General features: G+C 43.5%; 1 protein-coding gene across 1 annotated transcript in view; it reads left to right on the top strand.

The window, feature by feature from the left end:
- RNF180 (ring finger protein 180) overlaps window positions 1-21534 on the top strand; it is a 497847-nt gene that overhangs the window by 373650 nt on the left and 102663 nt on the right. Inside the window, exons 5-6 of the mRNA XM_074952619.1 lie at window positions 8461-8556; window positions 17428-18393. Of these exons, the coding sequence (XP_074808720.1) occupies window positions 8461-8556; window positions 17428-18393 (1062 nt within the window). The remainder of the gene's footprint in view (window positions 1-8460; window positions 8557-17427; window positions 18394-21534) is intronic.

The raw sequence follows: 21534 nt of genomic DNA on the forward strand, positions 1-21534 counted from the left end.
ACATCTTTTTGATGTTGGATCAAAGAGAAAAGTTAACAAAATACACTATATTGATTTTCTGATGTACCAGAAACACTCCAAAATGCCAGGCTTGCCAGTGGAGAAGGATGTAATGAGTAGGGATTGAAATTAATTTTCATTCTTTTAAGAGAATAATATAAACAGTATAGCATTAAATATTGCTTTACAGCCAGTCAGTGATCAGTGATTTTATACAGTTACAAACTCACAAATGCATATTGGTTTCCATAATTACACAATTTAAAGCCCTAGAGTCTCATAGGCTATTGTTCTCAGAACTCATCATTCATATGTCCATAAAAATATGGCTGTCTCAATATATCGATTTTTCCCCAACATTATTTTTATCTCAATTGGTAGGCCCAAGTTCTGGCCTGAGGCATATCTGCAAAATGGAGCCCAAACACTTCTGCAGCCACAGAATCAAATGGGAATGCTGAGAAGGGGTAGGGTTGCTGGGTGTCCAATTTTGACCGGAACGCCCGGTCGAAAAGGGACCCTGGCAGCTCCGGTCAGCAGAGCTGACCAGGCCATTAAAAGTCCGGTCAGAGGCGCAGCGGGGCTAAGGCAGGCTCTCTGCCAGCCATGGCTCCATGCGGCTCCCGGAAGCAGCGTCATGTCCCCACTCCGGCTCCTATGCGTAGGGGCTGCCAGGGAGCTCTGCACACTGCCTCCGCCACAAGCGCCAGCTTCGTAGCTCGCATTGGCCAGGAACCGCGGCCAATGGGAGCTGCGGGGGCGGTGCCTGCGGACGGGACAGCGCGCAAAGCCACCTGGCCGTGCCTTTGTGTAGGAGCCGGAAGGGGGACATGGGACATGCCACTGCTTCCGGGAGCTGCTTGAGGTAAGCGCTGCCTGGAGCCTGCAGTCCTTATCCCTGACTATGCCCCAACCCCCTGCCCCAGCCCTGATCCCCTCTCGCCCTCCAAACCCCTTGATCCCAGCCCGGAGCACCCTCCTACACCCAAAACCTCTCATCCTCAGCCCCACCCCAGAGTATGCACCTGCATCTGGAGCCCTCATACCCCCTTGCACCCCAACCCCCTGCCCCAGCTCAGAGCCCCCTCCCACACCCTGAACCCCTCATTTATGGCCCCACCCCAGAACCCACACCCTAAGCCCAGAACCCATACCCCCTCCCACATCCCAACTGCCTGCCTCAGCCCAGAGCCCCCTCCCATACTCTGAATCCCTTGGCTCCTTCCCCAGCACAGAGCCCCTCCTGCACCCCAAACCGCTCATCCCTGGCCCCACCCTGGAGCCCTCACCCCCTTCCACATCCCAACCCACTGCCTCAGCCCAGAGCCCCCTCCCGCACCCTGAGCTTCTCATTTCTGGCCCCACCCTGGAGCCCGCACCCCTGGCCAGAGCGCTCACCCACTCCTGCACTCAGAGTCAGCCCGGTGAAAATGAGCAAGTGAGTGAGGGTGGGGAAAGTGAGCTACGGGGGGGAAATGGAGTGAGTGGGGGCCGGGGCCTCGGAGGGGAGACGGGGCAAGAGCGGGGGCAAGGGTGTTCAGTTTTGTGCAAGTAGAAAGTTGGCGACTCTAAGAAGGGTGAAACCCTCTAAAGGTAGCTAAGTAGCCCCAATAGCAGCCACTCCATCCCGTGTCCTCTCCCAGGATGGAGTCACAGATTCTGTGCCCACAGTTCAGATACGACAATCAAGGTGATGAGGAGCGATGTCACGGGAGACAGGGCTTTGCTGGCTTCCCAGCGTATGAGGCTGGAAATTCTCACCAGTTGTCTCACAACTGGGGAAAGTGAGCAGGCCTCTGCATCCCAAATGTTTCTGGCAAAGTCGGCAGCCAGTAAGTGAACATGGAGCTATTGGGCCAAGAACTTACCAACTATCCCCATGGGTCCTGGTGGTAGTGGGAAGGCTGAGAGCCTGATTTTTCATTTATGATAATGCCACTTTACACGCATCTAATCATGTGAGGGGCCCTAATGTGTGTGTGAATATTATGTGCTCCCTCTTTAAGGCTGCTTGACATGGCCAGAGCTGTGTAAAGTGGCCTTAGTGTAAATGAAATTCACTCTGACCGTATTGTTACAGATGTTGGGGGGAGGGAGGGGGGCGTGGGTTGTTAATTTTTTCTGTTTGATGGCTTTCAAACAAAAGGGGATCTCTCTGATTTAGGATTAGATTAAAATGGATTGTTGGAAGGACTTTAATATAGAAACTTGTCAGAGTAGGGTCCACGATTTTTTCAAAAGAAATAGTTTAAAACTACTGTAGCACTAAAGGGATTATTAAGTACAAAACAGCAGTTAGAATCCCTTTTTTTTTTTGCTGTAGGATTTTTAATAGCTTTTGAAGCATGCTTAGTTATTGGGTTAGAAATGTAGTATGTGAATAAACCTGTTCACTGTTTCACAAGAAGATTAGATAAGAATATATTATTTCCTCAACAAATCCATGTAACTCTCATTGAGGAGAATGGAAGTTATGGTAGGTGGTTACATTAAGAATTTATTCTGTCCTGTACTTTATCATTGGGACTACATAAGAATGGCCATACTGGGTCAGACCAAAGGTCCATCCAGCCCAGTATCCTGTCTACTGACAGTGGCCAATGCCAGGTGCCCCAGAGGGAGTGAACCTAACAGGAAATGATCAAGTGATCTCTCTCCTGCCATCCATCTCCACCCTCTGACAAACAGAGGCTAGGGACACCATTTCTTACCCATCCTGGCTAATAGCCATTAATGGACTTTACCTTCATGAATTTATCCAGTTCTCTTTTAAACCCTGTTATAGTCCTAACCTTCCCAACCTCCTCAGACAAAGAGGTTCCACTGGAGTTCCACAGGTTCCACACTTCAATTTATGATAAAACGATATGTTCCAAGTTTTCCCAATTAGAAAATCTCTTTCACAGTACATTAAGTACTGCATCTCAGAATGCCACTTTTGTTGTTTCTCATGTTCTGAAGACATTTTTGTGTTGCCTTTGTATATTCTGTGTTCTTTAATTCTTTAGTTAAATTATTTTTAAAGTCCTTTCTAATGATTTGGTGAGGATCTATGATCCCCAAAGAGTGTAAAGAAATGCACTATATCTAAAATTCCCAAACTACTTTTGTGTGTGTGTGTGTGTATAAGTAAAATATAGTGTGGGCTGCAAGACAGATGGCCATATTTTTAAAGGTATGAAGCAGATAAGCACCTAGTAGGATTTTCAAAAGTACCTGGGCACCTAACTAATTTCAGTGGGAGATAGATGCTTTTGAAAATCTCACTAGGTGCTTATCTGCATAATTGGGCACCAACTACTTTTTAAGATCTGACCGTGAGGTTTTAGTAGCAACTCTTATTTGGTGAGAACACCTTAAGTAAATTGGCTTTGTTTAGAGAAGTGGTTTCCAACCTTTTTGTGCCCAAGATCACTTTTTGAATTTAAGAGCAACCCTACCCTGCCTCTTCCCCAAAGCCCCACTCCACTCACTCCAATCCTCCCCCCATCACTCGTTCTCCCCCACCCTCACTCACTTTCACCAGGCTGAGGTAGGGGTTTGGGGTTTGGGAGGGGTGTGGGCTCTGGGCTGGGGCCGATGGGTTCACGGTGTGGGAGGGGGCTCTGGGCGGAGTCTGGGGCAGGGTATTGGGGTGTAGGAGGCGGCTCTGGGCTGGGGTAGAGTATTGGGATGCAGAAGGGGGTGTGGGCTCTGGGAGGGAGTTTGGGTGCAGGGTGCAGTATGGGGCTCCAGGCTGGGGCAGAGTGTTGGGATGCAGGAGGGGGTACAGGGTGCTGGCTCTGGGAGGGGGGTGAGGGCTGTGGCTTGGTGTGCAGAAAGGGGTTCGGGGTGCTGGCTCCGGGAGGGGGCTGGGGGTTGGGGTGTGTCCTCCATCCGGGCAGCACTTACCTCCAGTGGCTCCCAGTCGGCAGCACAGTGAAGCTAAGTCAGGCTCCCTGCCTACCCTGGCCCCACGCCGCTCCCAGAAGAGGCCAACGTGCCCCTGCGGCCCCTGGGAGTGGACAGGTGGCACATGGCTCCACGCGCTGCCCCTCTCTGCAAGCACTGTCTCTGCAGCTCCCATTGGCCACAGTTCCCCATTCCCAGCCAATGGGAGCTATGGGGGTGGTGTCTGCAGGCAGGAGCAGGGTGCAGAGGGCGACCTGGGGCCGCGGGGCATGCTGGCTGCTTCTGGGAGCGGTGTGGGGCCTGGGCAGCCCTGCTGCACTGCCTGAGATTGCAATCGAATGGGAGATCCTCTAGGATCGACTGGTTGGTGACCACTGGTATAGAAAGATGTAGGGGGAAACGAATCCTTAGACCCTAGCTCTGTGCCTCTCCAATGTAGGAATTTTGTCCAGTGCCACTGTTTAGTAGCATATCCACCACCAGGCGCAAAAACTGTCCTCTAAGCTATGGTGGACCAAGGCCCACCCACAAGACTGTACTCCAGTATGTTCTGGGGTCTGTGTCCCTTTCACATACTGCATTCCTCCCTCCTCCAGCCTAGCAGAACTGCACTTGTTCCACTGCATTCCAGTCGTTCTGTGATCCTTACTTGGACTGGAGGTTATGCCTACTATAGTGGTCGAAGGGCTTTGGATTTTTTGGTGTTGGGGGCATTGCTAATAGAGAGTTGGCACTATACCTGCTATTTATGGCAACCAGTTTTCATGGACTCCACTTAACCCTCCCAGTCAACAGCTAAACAACTTATTCCATGTTCTTACTTAATATTTAAATATTTAAATTTAAGTAGCCTCTAATTAGCTTTGAAAACTTATAATTTGAAGGTGATATACATCTCTGAGTAGAAAAGCTTATTGTTAGCTTATAGAAATAGAAAACTCTTCAGTGTTCCTTTAATTTTCATTAGAATATTTCTTGCTATGCCTTTAGGCTATAGAGTACATATGTAAAAGATTTACTGTTTGTTAAATCTGTTTTTAAAGGTCTTTGTTTTATAGACTAATTTACAGGGGAGAGGGCAAGAGAGGGAGACAGCCATTTTAATGAAAAATTGTTTCTAGTAGAAGAGTATGTACAAGTTAGTGTACAAGGGTAGGAAACTTTTTTTTTAACATATTTAGGATTTAGGGCTTTTTTCATTTTTTTTTTAAACTTGGAAATTCCTACTACCTTTCTTCATGAGTAAGGTACATTTTTTCCCCCATGTATGATTTTTGTTGTGAGTTTCAGTGATGCTTCATGCCTGACCATGCTGCCATTTGATTTTTCCTTTTTATTTACCAAAAAATCCCCAAATAAAATCCAGTCCTCTGCACAAAATGAGGAGTTTCTCTCCCATAAGGGGAAGCTAAAGTTTTAAAACTGCGTTATAATAATTATATGGCAAAATAAGAATATTTCAGAAAGTTGAAATTCTTTCCAAAGTCAGCAATATTTGAGAATTTAGTTTGAGTCCTTCCAGATGGCAGTCATGGGCATCACATAAACACCTAGAGAGATAAAAAATGATAGTATTAGCTGTCAAGAATAACTTTTATATTTTCTTACCAAAGCCTTTTAATCTTTGCAACTATTCTTTTAATGCCACTGTTTGAATTTGTTCTGAAATTCTATAACACTAGCATTCTCTCAGCTCTCTCTACAGTATAAAGCTTTGCAGTAATTTAGGAGATTATGAAAGCTATTTGGTTCCTAATATTTTAATAATAAAGGAATAAAATAAATGAAATATGAATGCTTTCTATTGTTGTCATCTTAGAAAGAAAAATAAAATGCTAACAGAGGGAAAATGTACTACAGTTATGTACAGCAGATGTACTTTTTATTTTCTCTGTATAAAAATTCCACCAGAAGAGTTACTCAGCAGACTGCATAGCTGATAAAATAACTCCTCTAAAAAGAAAGCATTATTATTTTTAAAAATCAACAATTAAAGCTGCTATTTAAAAAAAATGTTTTAGCTATAGATTTATTTTATCCTTTAAAATATTTCTGTAGCAGACAAAAACTTGACACAACCAAAAGATAAATGACTATCTAGTAGTGTATCCTGTTACTGGTGTTAAAAAGGAATGTGTATATATAAATTGTAATTACTTAACATTAATGGGTGAGTTAAACAATGTAATTAACTTTTCAAGAGTTACTGAAATGACATAGTAATCTTCTCTGGATGGTGCGCTAAAATCTCCCCCCAAAATAATCAGAACTGTTTTGAGTGAATTTGTATGTTAAAGACATAATGCACATAACTTGTTCAAATATGCCATAGTACATTCCTGTATGAACCTTTTTGCTATGCACATTTTTGATAGTCATTTAGGAATAATCTTTCTTTATACCAATCTTTTCTCAGAACAGTTAGGGCCAAATTCTGCTTTCAGTAAGACTAGAGTAAATTCAGAAGTACTCCTTTGAAAGCCGTGGAGTTATTCTGGACATGCACAGTTGTAACTGAAATTGGAAGGCTCGATTATCACCCACATGAAAACCAGGAAATTTAATAAGAAAACCTCAGTCTTGTTAGACTTCTTCAGCCTGGCCAGCGTCCCATCTCTGAGGCCTTAGCTGTCTGAGGTAGACATAGCTCCCATTTACACTTAGCGTGTTATAGAAAGTTTGTTTGGAGCAAGGGAATCCAGACTTTCCCACCATATAGCTATCTTATTTTTGGAATATCTTTTCTTCTGGTGTATGTTTTAAGAGGTGTTCTTTCTTTATCAAAAACATCAATATTTATTGAATGTATTCCTTCACTCAAAAATCTCCTGTCTGTCTACTGTTAAGTACATTAACCTTGTTTGCAGTTCCTACTTCCTGTTGCATGGTTTTCTTACATTGATGCCTTGTTTTATAGAGACATCCTTGGAACTTTTTAGTTTCCAAAGACTAGGGTTATATATCTTCAGAAAAGAGAGACTTAATTGTCTATTGCTGTCCTTTAAGTTACTGCACATTATAAGAGATTATCTCTCTCCCTCCACTACAGAGTTTGAGGTTTTGAAATATTTTTGTTAGTTTATAATTCAGGTATTTTTAATACTGTGGGAGTAGTTTCACCTCCTCTGGGAAAAGAACTTGTGGTCAGAGCACTAGGGGGCATCAGTATTCCATTGGCGCATGCTGGATGCTTTAGAAATTAGTGCTTAGGGAACTCCATTTTCATCATTCATAGGAATATGGAATTGAAACTCGTGCCCTGCTGTGACATGTCAACAGAGGACAATTAAAGGTAAATAATTTTCCCGGGACATTGAAAAGCGAGTACTGCACTGAAATGATAAGTTCATCAGCTACAGGTTGTCAGCCAAACTGTTCTTTAAGTACCCAGGCTGAGAGAAAGCATGCACTTCAAACTCATGGTGGAACACATAATGGCAGCTAAATAATAAGTAAAGACGACTTGGAGAGGTGGAAACTTTAGGAACAAATGTTGAGACCAGATACCAAGTTGATGAACACAATATAAACATTTAGATAGACATCCTGACTCGTGTGCAAAACTGGAATAAATTGACTTTGTGCAGATCTTCTCAGTGGACCTCAGGAAGAAGACAGAATCTATTCTTTCCAGACAGCAGTGCATTAGCAAAGCAACTTTTGTAGTTTCCGGGGCTCCTCCACTAATGGACAGAGGATCTGAGTGTAAGGAATCCATTTGCCATGTTTGTGGTACTTCCTCCCTTCCCCTGTTTCCAGCGCAGTAGAACTATACCTGTCCTGCTGAGTTTCATATCTTATACATGCTGCAATGACTTAGTCCTATATCCAGCAACTTCAGAATGAAAGGATGGGTGAATGGTTATAATTACTTAAAACGCATTAGTAAAACTTTAACAGTTTTAAGGCTCAGTTGCTGTCTGGAAATATTCTTAGTTACAAATACTTGTTCATTACAATTTTGTTTCTTCTTTTTGGTTGTTCACATTATTACCATAGTAACACAGTAATATACTTTGGTCTATACTACAATAACCAGCATTTTAGAAAAACAATTTTAAAACTACTTTTAAGATTATGCAGTGGCCTATTCTGGAACAGACGAAAGAAAGAAAGAAAGAAATATAAATATATAAGACAGAAGTTGCCCTGGGAGAGAAACTGTTTTTAAAATTAGTGTCCTAATACGCTTGGTTGTAGTGTAGACAAGGTCAAACATTGTTCTGCCAGATCAAAAAAAGGCAAAACTAACTATGTATATTTTCTCTTTGGTACGAAGGAATACGTGTCAGAGAATCTGTCTACTGTCTGCAGAACCAGAAACACACTGTTACTTAAAGCAGTTACCTGATTACAAGTTTAGTGGGTGCACCAGGATCTATGGATTTAGCAGTTTGTTAGTAACTAAATTAATCAGGCCATGAAGTGCTTTATTTTTTTAAACAGTTATTATCTCCCCTACCTAATTTTCTAATAATTTCCTTTGTATTTGATTCTAAAAGCTCTATTCTAAGAAACAAATACATAGGTGCATGTTGATTAACAATATAATGTGTCTTTATTTAACAGAAATCACATTATTCAGCTGCTTCTCAGTATACTTGCAATATATGGCACATAAACTTGGAAGCTCTTCCAGACTGGGTAAAATGTGCAATAGAAAAGGTAGGTTCCTGGATTTATAAACATAGCATTTGATATTTTATTTGGAGAATAAAGAGGGGCAGCAGACATTAGTCAGGGCAGCATTTCTGATGTATCAGATGGATATACTTCTGGTATCTTGTATAAGGGGGCTGGTTCTTGAGTCAATAACGTGCATTAAGGCAGTGGTTCTCAACCAGGGATACATGTATCCCTGGGGGTATGGAGAGGTCTTCCAGGGTAATCAACTCATCTAGATATTTGCCTAGTTTTACAGCAGGCTACACAAAACGCACTAGCAATGTCAATACAAACTAAAATTTCATACAGACAATGACTTGTTTATCCTGCTCTATATACTATACACTGAAATGAAAGTACAATATTTATATTCCAATTGATTTATTTTATAATTAAATGATAAAAATGAGAAAATAAGAAATTTTTCAGTAGTAATGTGCTGTGACACTTCTTTGCATTTTTATGTCTGATTTTGTAAGCAAGTAATTTTTAAGTGAGGTGAAACTTGGGGGTACGCAAGACAAATCAGACTCCTCAGAGGGGTACAGCAGTCTGGAAAGGTTGAGAGCCATCGTATTAAGGTGCCATTGATGTATAGTATTTATTATTGTGTTTATTTATTTGCATATATACTAATATATAGAAACAGGATCTTGTGTTCCTAGTCTGCTATATATGAATTTATTTACCTTGGGCCTGGTCATCCACAATTATAAAGCAGAGCAGCTCCATTTATTTAAAGAGAGCTATTCCAATTTACATCAGCTAATCATCTGGCCCTTTAGTTTTTTGTTGGGATTGATTACTGTGGCTAGTAGTTCTAATCCTGCTGCTAACAAAGGAGTGGCATTCGTCCATAGAACGGGATTGAAGAGGGATAGATATAATTTGTGAAAACTCTAGCATGGGGTTTTAGTAGAGATTTTGATTTTTTTAAAATCTTGCCCTGATATCTGTTTTGGGGAGTGAATAGCAAATAGAAAATAGATCCATTCCTGCTAATGTAAAGCCTTTTATAAATCTAGTGAAAAGATAGTCTTTGGCTCTTCTGAGTCTTTAACTGTTCATATAACATCTAGAAATAATCTCTGACAACTTTTATCAAGAGATTACTTCATCCGGGGTATCCTCTTTGAGTTACTACTTTGAGTTTAGTAGCTAATATTGTGGAATTTATTTAATAGATAATTATAAGCAGTGATATTGGCCTACGGTTTTCTTTTTCTGATTATCCTATCTGATTTTGGGACTCAATCAGTATTGATAGCTTACTTCATTTTGGGGAGAATTTTATTGGATTTTAGCACTTTGTCATAAACAGCTAAGAATGTTTGATATTACACACACAAAACTATATTAAAAGAAAATTAAAGGTGCAAAGTCAAACACTCAGAAGTTAGGAAATACCAGAATTAAGGTTGCCTGTGCAATCTTAATTTGGCCCCTTTTGTTATGAAAGAGTCCTTAATTACATGATCACACACTATTCTTTTCCACAGGACCCTGACTCATTCAGTGCACAGGATGGAATTGTTCTGGGGATGAATCTGGATTGTGAACTGAAGGAGGATATTGGCTGGAGGACCCCTGCCTCATTTGTTGCAAAAGTCTGAATGTAATGAATGAGGCAAGGGATTGCAGGAAGAGAAGGGCGGGTCTCATGGTTAAGGTAGTTGAATTGGATTCTATCCCTGTCTCTGCCACAGAGTTCCTATGTGATATTAGGCAAGTCACTTAAACCAAACTTTTCACAGGTGGCCACTGTTTCCTCATTTTCTGGATGCCTGACTTGAGACTCTTGGTCTGATTTGCAGAAGTGCTGAGCACTCACAGCTGCAGTTGGGCTCAATAGAAGCTGTGCTTTGAACATATGAAGTACTGTATCATGCTAAGTACTCTGAAAGATCAGGCCATACATGTCTCAAATTGAGCATCCAAAATTAGTGGATACTTTTGACCTTAATCTCTGTGTGCCTCAGTCCGCCATCTGTGAAATGGGGCAATAACCTCTCATCTCACAAAGGTGTTATGACAATAAATTCATTAAAGTTTGTGAAGCATTCTGATACCATAGTGTTGCACAGTATAAGGAAACCTATGAGGAAATTAATAATTCTGTCTTCAGAGCAGGATTTGGATAGTGTTCAATAAATAAGGCATGAGGCCACACATTGAACAATGAGGTGGAAACAAAATATTAAATAGGTACTTATTAAGTGAGTACCGTCCAGTCTATTGCACTGAATGAGACATGGGTCTTATGAAGACCATAGTATGTGATCATGTAATTAAAGAGTGTATCATAATATATGTGCATAAGGGGAACAAATTAAGGTTGCACAGTCATTTCCTAATTTTGAGTGTTTGACTTTGTAACCTTAATGATGATCTTTTAACAGGTTTTTGTGTTTGTAATCTCCTAGGTTTTAAAAAAAGTAGACTGAAAAAACAATAATTCCATCATGTGGCATCATACTGACACTCACAAGATTAATCAACGGGGTTGGAACCTTTAGTTCTTCTTCAAGTGCTTGCGTATGTTGATTCCATTCTAGGTGTGTGCATGCCATGTGCACAGTTGTCAGAGACTTTTGTCTTAGCGGTATCAGTAGAGTCGGCTGTGGCACCCCTGTTACCAGATGTTACTTTGGGGTATGCTCATTTATTAGGGTTACTCTTTGGGGGGGGGAGGGGTTCTGTAATTCTGTTAATGTACTGCTTATGTCACTTGTGTGTTCATATGGAGCTCTACTCCTTCCTTCTGCAAGTCTCCGCCCAATGGAGTGATCCTACAGGACCTAGGTTTCCCAGGACTGGGTTCCTCCAGCCCTGGAACTGGAGGGTGTGTGTGTGTACGCACGCACACACACACATACACACGTCTGAGCAGACTGGGCAATCAGCACTCTTAAGCTGATCCCCTCATATGTCCCTGTACGCAATGGGCTGGGTTAAGCAAGCTGTCATTCTTATGTGCCCCTGGTCTCAATAGGCTGGGCCGAGCAGCACTTTCAGCTGCCCCAACCCTTATGTGCCACAGGTTTAACACTTCCCTATCCCATTTTCATGTTACAATTGTACTGGTAGTAACCCACTTGATGAGCAAACCCCACAGTATTTTTGGGCGCTACAGGCATCTTTAGCTTAGGTAAAAGAAGCATTGCTGCAGAGTAAATGCGGGAAGCTAAAAACACGAAAGAGTAAAGTTCAGAGAGAGAGAAGCAACCAGCTTAACCATAAAATTTATTTATTGAGTAATAGTGATAACTACACAAGGAGGGCTAAACCAACATACCATACATTATTAAAGGTTAATACCTGAGGTAGAAAGGAAAACAGAGAGAGAGAAAGAGAGGGATCTCAGCCACTCCACAAGGCTTGAACTGGTTGGGGTTCCCAGATGATGGTGGTAGCTCAGGGTCCTGAGTGCTGGAGACAGGCAGAGCCCCCAGCACAATCAGTCAGGAGAAGATGGACTCCCAGTGGAACTGATGCATAGTTTGGATCTAAGCATCAGACCACGAACTGGAGGGTAAGTAGGGATTTTTGTAGAGAAAATACAGTGGTTCAAGGGAGAACACTAGATTTGTTTATAGGTAAACTGATGACTTAAGGGTTTTCTTTAGGCTAGACAATAGGAACTGATCACTCTTGGCTATGGGTGGTGCTTTCTTCCAGGGAGCTCACAATACAACTAGGCTGCTTCAGTATTTTGGATATCAATCAAGGATTTATTACTAGAATTGGTCTGATAATTGCTGAGCTCCGTGTGTGCAGGCATAGGTTCATTAACATCTGGAGCAGAGATTCCCATGATGCCATGCTTCCCTGCTTTTCTGATCCCACAGTTCAGTGCGGTTCTCTGTTCTCTCTCAGTTCCTTCTTACTGCCTGTGATGGTTGGTTGGAGCTCCTTGTGTTGCAGATCGCAAGAGCATTAGCGGTTCTTTACAGCCTTTGTTATCTTCTTTGTATATAGTTTGTAGGTACTTAGTTAGCCATTAAGTTAAGAGTTAGGTTAGTTGGTAGTTAGAGTCCCGGCTGGGACTTCGCCCCAGAACGAGGCATGCCCCGCTCTTCCGGCTTCAAACCATGCTCGCCATGCAGCAGGCCGATGCCTATCAGTGCCCCCCATGACAGCTGCTTGAAGTGTTTGGGGGAATCTCATAGAAAAGACAAGTGTCGAATCTGTAAAAACTTTCGACCTATAACCCAAAAGGAGTGGGATATCCACTTGAAGGCCCTTCTCCTGGAGGTTGAGCTTCATCCTGCAGTGGAACACTCCCACTCGGACACCATGCCGAGCACTTTGGCATCGGTGCAGAGTGCACCACTGGCAGCAGGTTGCGCTGGTCCCCGTACCGCCGGTCCCCGTACCATCGGTACTGGCAAGCTTCCAATCAGAGATCGCTGCTGCCCAGGTCACCTTCGCCCAGACGGCCTCCCAGATGTTGGTCCCTGCCTGGGTGGGGCCGCTCCTTGTGACGGCACTGGTCCCCTTCCCCTGTACCATTCATCAGGCAGGTGTCGTTCCTCGCCCTCACCTTGCTGGTTGCAGACCAGAGTCAATCAGCAGACTCAGGCCTCGATGACTCTGCCCTGGTTGCTGGAAGGGCAGTGGTCCGAGTCGGACTGGGAGTTCAGCTCCTTGTCAAGAAGAGGTGATTCGCCACCGACTTGTGAGACCAGTGCGTCACCTGCAGTGACAACATGGCAGCAGGAACAGTGGCCTGCTCAATGGCCATATTGGTACCCGTGGGGCGTGCCAGTAATGCCGGTCCTGTGTTCCCACCAGCCCTCCTGGCTGCTTCGGAGAGGGAGGGGGAACCTGCTCCTCCACAGGTGGTGCAGTCGTCGTCCCTGGACCTTGCGGTGGCAGGTCCCTCCCAAATGGGCAGTCCCCCCGATGACTTCAAGTGGCACTGGGCCCTCCTTCAAAGGATGCCTGCTAACTTGAACCTACAGATTGAGGAGGTCGCGTAGGAGTCTGACGACCTCTTTAACGTTATATCCTCCTCCACGCTGGCCCAGGTCGCGCTGCCTGTCCACCCAGGGGTCCTTAAAATGGCCAAATCACTGTGGCAAACCCTCTCTTCCATTCCGCCGACTTCTAAGAAGACAGAAAAGAAGTATTACGTCCCTGCAAAAGAGTTCGAATACTTCTACATGCACTCTCCAGTGGTGTCACTGGTCGTGTCCACTGTGAACGAAAGGGACAGGCAGGGCCATGTTAGTGGTACATCAAAGAACAAAGATGCCAAGAGACATGATTTATTTGTCAGATTTATTCAACGTCCAGCCTGAAATTCAGGGTGTCTAACCACCAGGCCTTGTTAGGCAGATACAGTTTTAACCTGTGGGACTCCTTTAACAAGTTCAAAGGATCCCACAAGATCGAGCTCAGGAGTTTGCTGCTTTGGTGGACAAGGGCACAGCGGGGGGAGCCCTCCAAATGGCCTGGGATGCTACTGGCTCCGTGGCCAGGGTGGTCACCTCCGTGGAGGCCATGAGGTGCAGCTCCTGGTTGCAGTCCTCTGGGTTGTCCCAGGAGATGCAGGCCACTATTCAGGACCTCCCATTTGAGGGGGCGGAGCTTTTCTCCAAGCTCATGGACTCAAGGCTCCATGGCCTTAAAGACTCCCGTGCCTCCCTCTGCTCCTTGGGCCTTCACATTCCTCAGCAGGCCAGGAAGCCGTTCCGTCCTCTGCCTCCTCCACCCCCACAGTCTAGGTCCTGGGGAACTCCCCGATTGGGTTCCTACAGGATAAAGGACAGAGGCAGAGGCAAGGGGTCTACGTGGTGACACCCATCATCTTCCTGCTCATCTGCTCAGCCTGACCCTCCTAGAAACTGGGAAGGCCAGATGCAGTCATTTTGAGGGTGTGCTCAAGGACGACGCCCCAGTCACTTCACTGGATCCACCCTCCCTCTCTTTCCTTGACTGCCCCTTCCCTTCCGATCGGCCTGGTCTCGGCTAACCTTGGACCGTTGGGTTACACCCTGCAATTTGTAGCTGACCCTCCTGTCACCCCCCTCCCCATCCCTCTGGAAGGTCGCGTTCCTGGTTGCAGGAACATCTGTCCTCTGGGACTCTCAGATTAGGGCATTCACCTTGGAAATGCCCTATATGGTCTTTTACAAAGACACAGTCCAGCTGAGGCCATACCTGGCTTTCCTGCCCAAGGTGGTCTCTCAGTTTCATAGAAGCCAGGACATTTTCTTACCTGTCTTTTTTCCAAAGCCGCATAAGTCGGAGGAGGAGGAGGAGGTGCGTAGGCTGCATTCCCTAGTTGTCAGGAGGATGTTCGCTTCTACATGGAAAGAACCAAGCCATTCTGCAAGTTGACGCAATTGTTCACCGTGGTGTCCGACAGTATGAAAGGTCGCCCAGTGTCCACTCAAAGAATTTCTTCTGGGATCACCACCTGCATTCACTACTGCTATGATCAGGTGAAAGTGCCACCCCCGGCAGTTGCAGCCACCCACTCGACCAGGGCCCAGGCCTCTTCAGCAGCTTTTCTGGCTCAAGTGCCTATCCAGGACATCTTTAGGGTGGCTGCCTGGTCGTTCGTCCACACGTTCATGTCCCATTTCACACCTACCCAGCAGGCCCGGGACAATGCTGGCTTTGGTAGGGCAGTACTACAAGCCACTAAGCTGTGAACTCCAAGCCCACCTCCTAGGATACTGCTTGTGAGTCATCTAGAATGGCAGTGATATGAGCAAGCACTCAAAAAAGAAAAAACGGTTACCTACCTTTTGTAACTGTTGTTCTTCGAGATGTGTTGCTCATGTCCACTCCATTACCCGCCCTCCTACCCCTCTGTTGGAGTTGCCAGCAAGAAGAAACTGAGAGGGTGTAGGGTCGGCGGCACCTAATATACCGATGCATGAGCTCGGCACTCAAGGGAGCACCACAGCTGACTCTACGGATACCACTAAGGCACAAGTCTCTGACAACTTTTGCATGTGTGCATGCGCACACCTATAAAGGAATGGACATGAGCAACACATCTTGAAGAAGAACAGTTACAAAAAATAGGTAACCATTTTATCTATTGCACAGACCTCTGTCACTTCAGCTAACCAAAACTCACAGCAGCAGTAGGTTGTCATCATCCACATGGACTGGCACTACAGGGGATGAGTCAAACACTTTGTCACTGATTTTCACAGATATTTGCTGATAGCAGAGAAATGGTGAACTCTGGGATCTTGGGTTCCCTTCCAGGCTCTACAGAGAAGTGTGTTCTAGTGGACACGGACCCTTCTGTCTGCTCCCTAAGCTTGACCGCTTTCGCCTGGTCACCAGCAACCTGTTTCTGTCCCAGTCCCCTCTCTTCCTCAGCCCTGGTTCCAATCCTATGCTCTTTTGCTTCACCAGTCTGTCTCCATTCCTCAGGCTTCTCAACACTGTTCCAATCTCTTTGCTCAGCCAGTCCTACTCTCCCCTTGAGTCCCATCTGAGTTCCAGTCTACCCCCACTCTCCCAGTCTGTCACCTTTCCTCCATTCCTGGTTCCTCATCCAATCTCTCTCCTCTCCCCCATGGACTCCAGTTGTTTTCCCCCTCCCTGACTTCTTTTCTTAGTTTCTTTGTCCAGCTAGTTCCAGTTGTCCCTCTGCAGCCTAGCTCCTTATCAAAATCTGTCTCTCCTTTCACCCGCTCCCCAATTCTCAGTCCCCAAATCTCTTCGCTCTCACTACTCTAAAGCATGGGGGCTCTAGAGCTTGTTAAAGAAGAGGTCTCCAGAAAATTTTTTAACATTGCAAAACAATTTATTTTTCCTTAACCTCGTTCCCTGAAAGGGCGTACCTTTTTGGCTGGAACTTCCCAAAACAGTTCAGCCTGAGGCAGACACTGGTTATGGAAACTTTCTGCCCAAAGTTTGTCAAAGTTATAAGCAACAGGCTGAATAATGGGAAGTGTCAGGCAACCTTAATAATAGGCAGTGCTACCAGCTCCTCCTATAATATAACTTTAGGTTCCTAAGTTAGAAATATCTAGCTTATGTCTATAATGTTGTCTAATCACTTGGGCCTTAATCCTGCAAACACTAAAACGTATGTTACAAATAGCTTCATTGAATAAATGAATATATTGATTTGAACTACTCCGTTCATAAGTAATGAATGTGCATGAGTGTTTGCAGGATTGGAGCTTTGGTATGTATTTCCCTTAAAAAAGGAAGCCGTGACGTAATAATGATAAAATATTGTTGATAATTTCACTTAATAACTCCATATTAAAATTCACTGCTTAGAGCATGTATTATAGTACCTACAATGTTCAGCTCACCTTTACTGATGCAAGTTCTGCTATGGATTTCTCATTTTTCGTGTATTTGCTTGTACCTTACATTGTCACTTAAAGTACAGAATAACTCTCTTGAATTTCTATGATAAGTGCAGCTTTATTCATTTTTGTGGGAAATCTCTTCCCACTGTGTTTGGTATGCAAAAGGTATATCAACACCCAGAAAACTTAACTGTGAAATTATACCTGCTAAGTCACAATTAGCTTTGTGGACTGATGTAATCATTTTAAAGAGTCTAATGTTTTATTAGTGATACAGTACCATCCTCACTCTATCCACAAAATTTCTAGAAATATTTAAGAATATTTTTAAGCAGCTATATTTTGAAATGTGTTGTCTTTCTAGAGGTTTTGTCCCCCCCCCCCCCGCCCGCCCATTTATAAAGGACAGTTTTCAAAGGTCTAGTTTGATTTATGTTTGGTTTTGTTTTTACTGTGCAGTCTGTTTTTTGTCACTCGCAAAACAAAAAGTGGACCCCTTTATTGGAGGAAAAATAATCTATCAGTTTTTCTTTTTTATTTACAATTAATTCATTGTTTTTTCTTTCTTCTATAGGCAGATTGGATGATTGGAAAACTGAACTGCCCATTCTGTGGAGCCCGTTTGGGAGGGTTTAACTTTGTCAGCAATACAAAATGTTCTTGTGGCCTGTTGGCAAATATACATCTCTGCAAGAGTCGGATTGATTATCAGCCAGCTTGTTCAGTTAGATTAGCGAGATCATCAGTAAAACACATGTCACTTTACAAATTTCCATCTGGTTCTAATAACAAAATACAGCACTGCGTGACAGGTGGAATTTTGGGACCCAGAAATCAAGGGCTTTCATACATGGCCAAAAACACGAATGGTACTGGAAGATTAACAGAAGCACTTTGCCTGGAGGTGAGATCAACCAGCTTTGAGATGAACAATAAAAAACTGCACTTCAAAGTGTTTAATAAAAAAAAGAGTCGTTCAGCTTCATGGCCTGTGAATGAGAGATGCACTAGAAAAACTTGTCATAGAAAAACACATAGTTTGGATTTGAATATCAGAGAGAGACTTGTCTTGTTGCCTAGTTTGAATGGAGTTTCCAGTAAGGGGCCTATTTACCACAGGCAAAATGAAACACAATCCATTTACCCAAGAGGTAGCTTGCAATTAGAGTCCAGTAGAAATAATAATTCCTTTCAGGGCCTGTATAATTCTGATACTGATGAGCTACCAAAAGAGTTTTCAGTTACTTCCTGCAATACATTAACCTGTAGAGAGACAGAATGTGACTGCTGTTTTGAAGCTTCTGATCAATGTTCTGGGAGTGCCACTGCTGACCAACTGCCTTTTATGATGGACCTCTCTTCATCTGTGACTGCTGTAGAAGAGGACATTGGACAGCAACACATCACATCTGTTGATTTTGTGCAGCCTGCCAATTTTTCCTTGGTTGCTGTCAATCAAAAGCTAAGCAAAAGAGAGAGAAGCAAGTTGAAGAATTTGAGGAAAAAACAAAGAAAGCGAGAAAGGTGGCTTCAGAAGCAGGTGAGTGTATGAAAAATGACCCATAGCTTTGCCTGTACAATTTGGTGTGTCAGTAAGAGAGGAGCTTTAAGAGATGTTGTTTTTTTTAATTTTGCCTTTTAGTGCCTGTGAAAGATTAATAGTACACAACTACACCGATATAACGCGGTCCTCGGGAACCAAAAAATCTTACTGTCTTATAGGTGAGACCACGTTATATCGAGGTAGGGAGAGGAACCGCTCCCTGCCCCAGCTCACGTCCGCTCTGCCTCCGCCTCTGAGAGCGCCACTGCCGCTCCGCTTCTCCCTCCCTCCCTCTCTTCTAGCCTTGCCACGCCAATCAGCTGTTTGGCGCGGGAAGCCTGGAAGGAAGGAATTGGGGGGGGAGAAGCGGAGGGGCAGCAGCGCGCTAAGGGGAGGAGGCAGAGCAGAGATGAGCTGGGGCAGGGAGCGGGTCCTCTGCGCCCTTCCCCCACCCAGTTACTTGCTGCGGCCCTCCCCGCGCCCCCCCACCTCAGCTCACCTCCGCTTCGCCTCTGCCTCCTCCCCTGAGCGCGCCGCCACCGCTCCGCTTCTCCCTCTCTCCCTCCAAGCCTTGCCGTGAATCAGCTGTTTGGCGCGGCAAGCCTGGGAGGGAGGGGGGAGGAGTGGAGCGGCGGCTGCTTGTGGGAGGAGGCAGAGCGGAGGTGAGCTGGGGCAGGGGGCTGCAGCAAGTAAGGAGTGGCGCAGAGGAACCGCTTGCGGTAACATGAATTCGGATATAACGAGGTAAAGCAGCTCCACTCCCAGAGCGCTGCTTTACAGCATTCTATCCGAATTCGCGTTCTATCGGACCGCATTATATCGGGGTAGAGGTGTGCTGTCCACAGCCAGGCATCATGAAAACAAGAGTTGTGGAACCTTCATACATACTTGGTTTTTCCAGTTCAATTTTCTCTCTGCCTGCAGCAGGACTGCTTTTTGACTACAGAACCACATTTTCGTGAATGGAGATTGCTAGTCTAGTCAGTTTCTGTCACACTTCTTGTAGTTTTATGATGTAAAAACAAATCTGCGGTAGGATTCTAATACCACAAAATTTACTTGATGTGACCAAAGCAAACTTGAACCCAGTTCTTATAAACTGAAAGCACTGACTCTCAGGATTTCCTGGCTACAACGTTAGCTTGACCCACTTTTTCACAAAAGTAAAGACCAGACAGGTAAAATTTGTAAAAGCTGTGTCAGAAGGCTTACATTTAACTATTACTTCTTATAAGATTATATATAACAATAGTAACAGATTATTTTTAATATAAGAGATAACAGCCTTTAAGAATTTTTAAAAATTAAAGGTGTCTGATTCTCTGCTGCCTTGCAGCTTTTGTGATATTTACCCATGTGCAAAGGGGGGTGAAATCTTACCATTGATATCTGATAACATTTTACACTTGCTTTGCACAGGTATGAGAGACTACATAATGTGAAAATCAATAGAGAATTAGCCCCAAGAAGTTTGTTTTCATGTGTAATCTTTACATTCTAACTATTTTTCCATTGAAAATATCTCACTGATGAATAAAGTATCCAGCTACACTAAACTCTTTCTGATTAATTTTTTTTTAAATTATGTAATAGCAGTGTGATTGCAATTATAGTTTTCCATTTACTGAAACTATAAAAGGAAAGAACAGAATTAAAAGGTGAAACTATTTTTGTTGTGCCAGGGATGGGCATGAGATGTTTTACAAAATGACCAGGAACAGGTATTCTAACAAACAACAAAGTTATTGCTAGGTCTGAGGAAATGAAGGAATGAGATTAATTATAATCTACTGTGTGATACAAATATTAATAGAATGTCCTCAGTGTAAAATTCAGGCAGGATTTCTAAAACTTCCAGCAGTAAAATAGCACATGCCTGGTAAGAGGTAAATATAGGTATTGTTCAGGTCAGAGAAATAGTATCTACTCAAGAAATCACTGCTGTGTGTATGGGGGTATGTAATTGTAACAACGCTAGGTAGCGACACCATGCCACTATATTTCAGCTATGGAATGTAAAGCTACTATAAAGCCAATATTTCAGGAGTTAATAATTGATTGGTTTAAACTTCATAATGCTTAAATTTAGTACACTATATATACCATAATTTTACACTCAAAACAAACTATTTGAATTGGCAGTACTCTTTTAGTAGTAGATATCAAAACGTAATATTAATTTTAGTAGTTTCAGATTTTTTTGTGTTGATTTTCATTTAAGACAATACTGTACTCTGGAGTGAAATTCACCTCTTTGCCAGATGCCAGCACAAGGCCTAAGCACCACTCAGGCCCTACTCGTGGGGACTTAAGTGGTATATAGGCCTTGCACTAATCCTCTGCACAAAGTGTAATTCACCCTTAATATATATACCATTGTATAGGCATAATTTCATTCCAGGTGGATTAGGTCCATGAGTCATTTGGACTCATTACAATGCACTGTAAATGAAGCTACTAAAATACCACAAAAACTCATATTAAAATCAATTAATTGATTTCAAAATTGATACACAGTGGAAAAAATCATTCTGGACAAATGACTATGCAGGTGCAGCTGCTGTGTTTCTAAATTAAATACGGTGTTCCAACTTGTATCTGTGGTGGGCCGTGGGACAAATCACACAATTATGCACTGTCCCATGAGACCTGCCATATTGCAGCTGCAATTTTATATTTCTTGCCATTATGTGATATTTTAAAATTTTTGTTTTGGCTTTAAAATGCCTCTGTAAAATGAAGAGAAAAAAAAGCTTTTAAAACTTTGAGTGGGATTTTCAAAGCTAACTGAGGAGATTTGGATGCCCATTTCCCATTAACTTACATGTAGGTTAGGTATCCAAGTCCCTGAGGTAACTTTAAAAATCTCAGCCTTAATTGCTACTGTGGAAGGAGTCCAAAATGGCAGCTACAAGGACATTTTATGTGTGGAATTTCACAGGATCCAGAGTGCAAAACCACATAAGACCTAAACAGCCACCACACTTTTTAAAAGTGATGTCTGTTAAGTTTCTCTCTGCAATGGTTTGTTGTTGTTTTTTTCTACTTTGAGGGCTTGAAGGAGAAATACATTTACAAAATTATCTTTCCTTTTTTAACCCTCACCTCCCCAATTCCTCTCTATTTATATATTTGATG

Source organism: Natator depressus, chromosome 5, assembly GCF_965152275.1.
Source record: "Natator depressus isolate rNatDep1 chromosome 5, rNatDep2.hap1, whole genome shotgun sequence".
Classification (NCBI taxonomy): Eukaryota; Metazoa; Chordata; order Testudines; family Cheloniidae; genus Natator; species Natator depressus.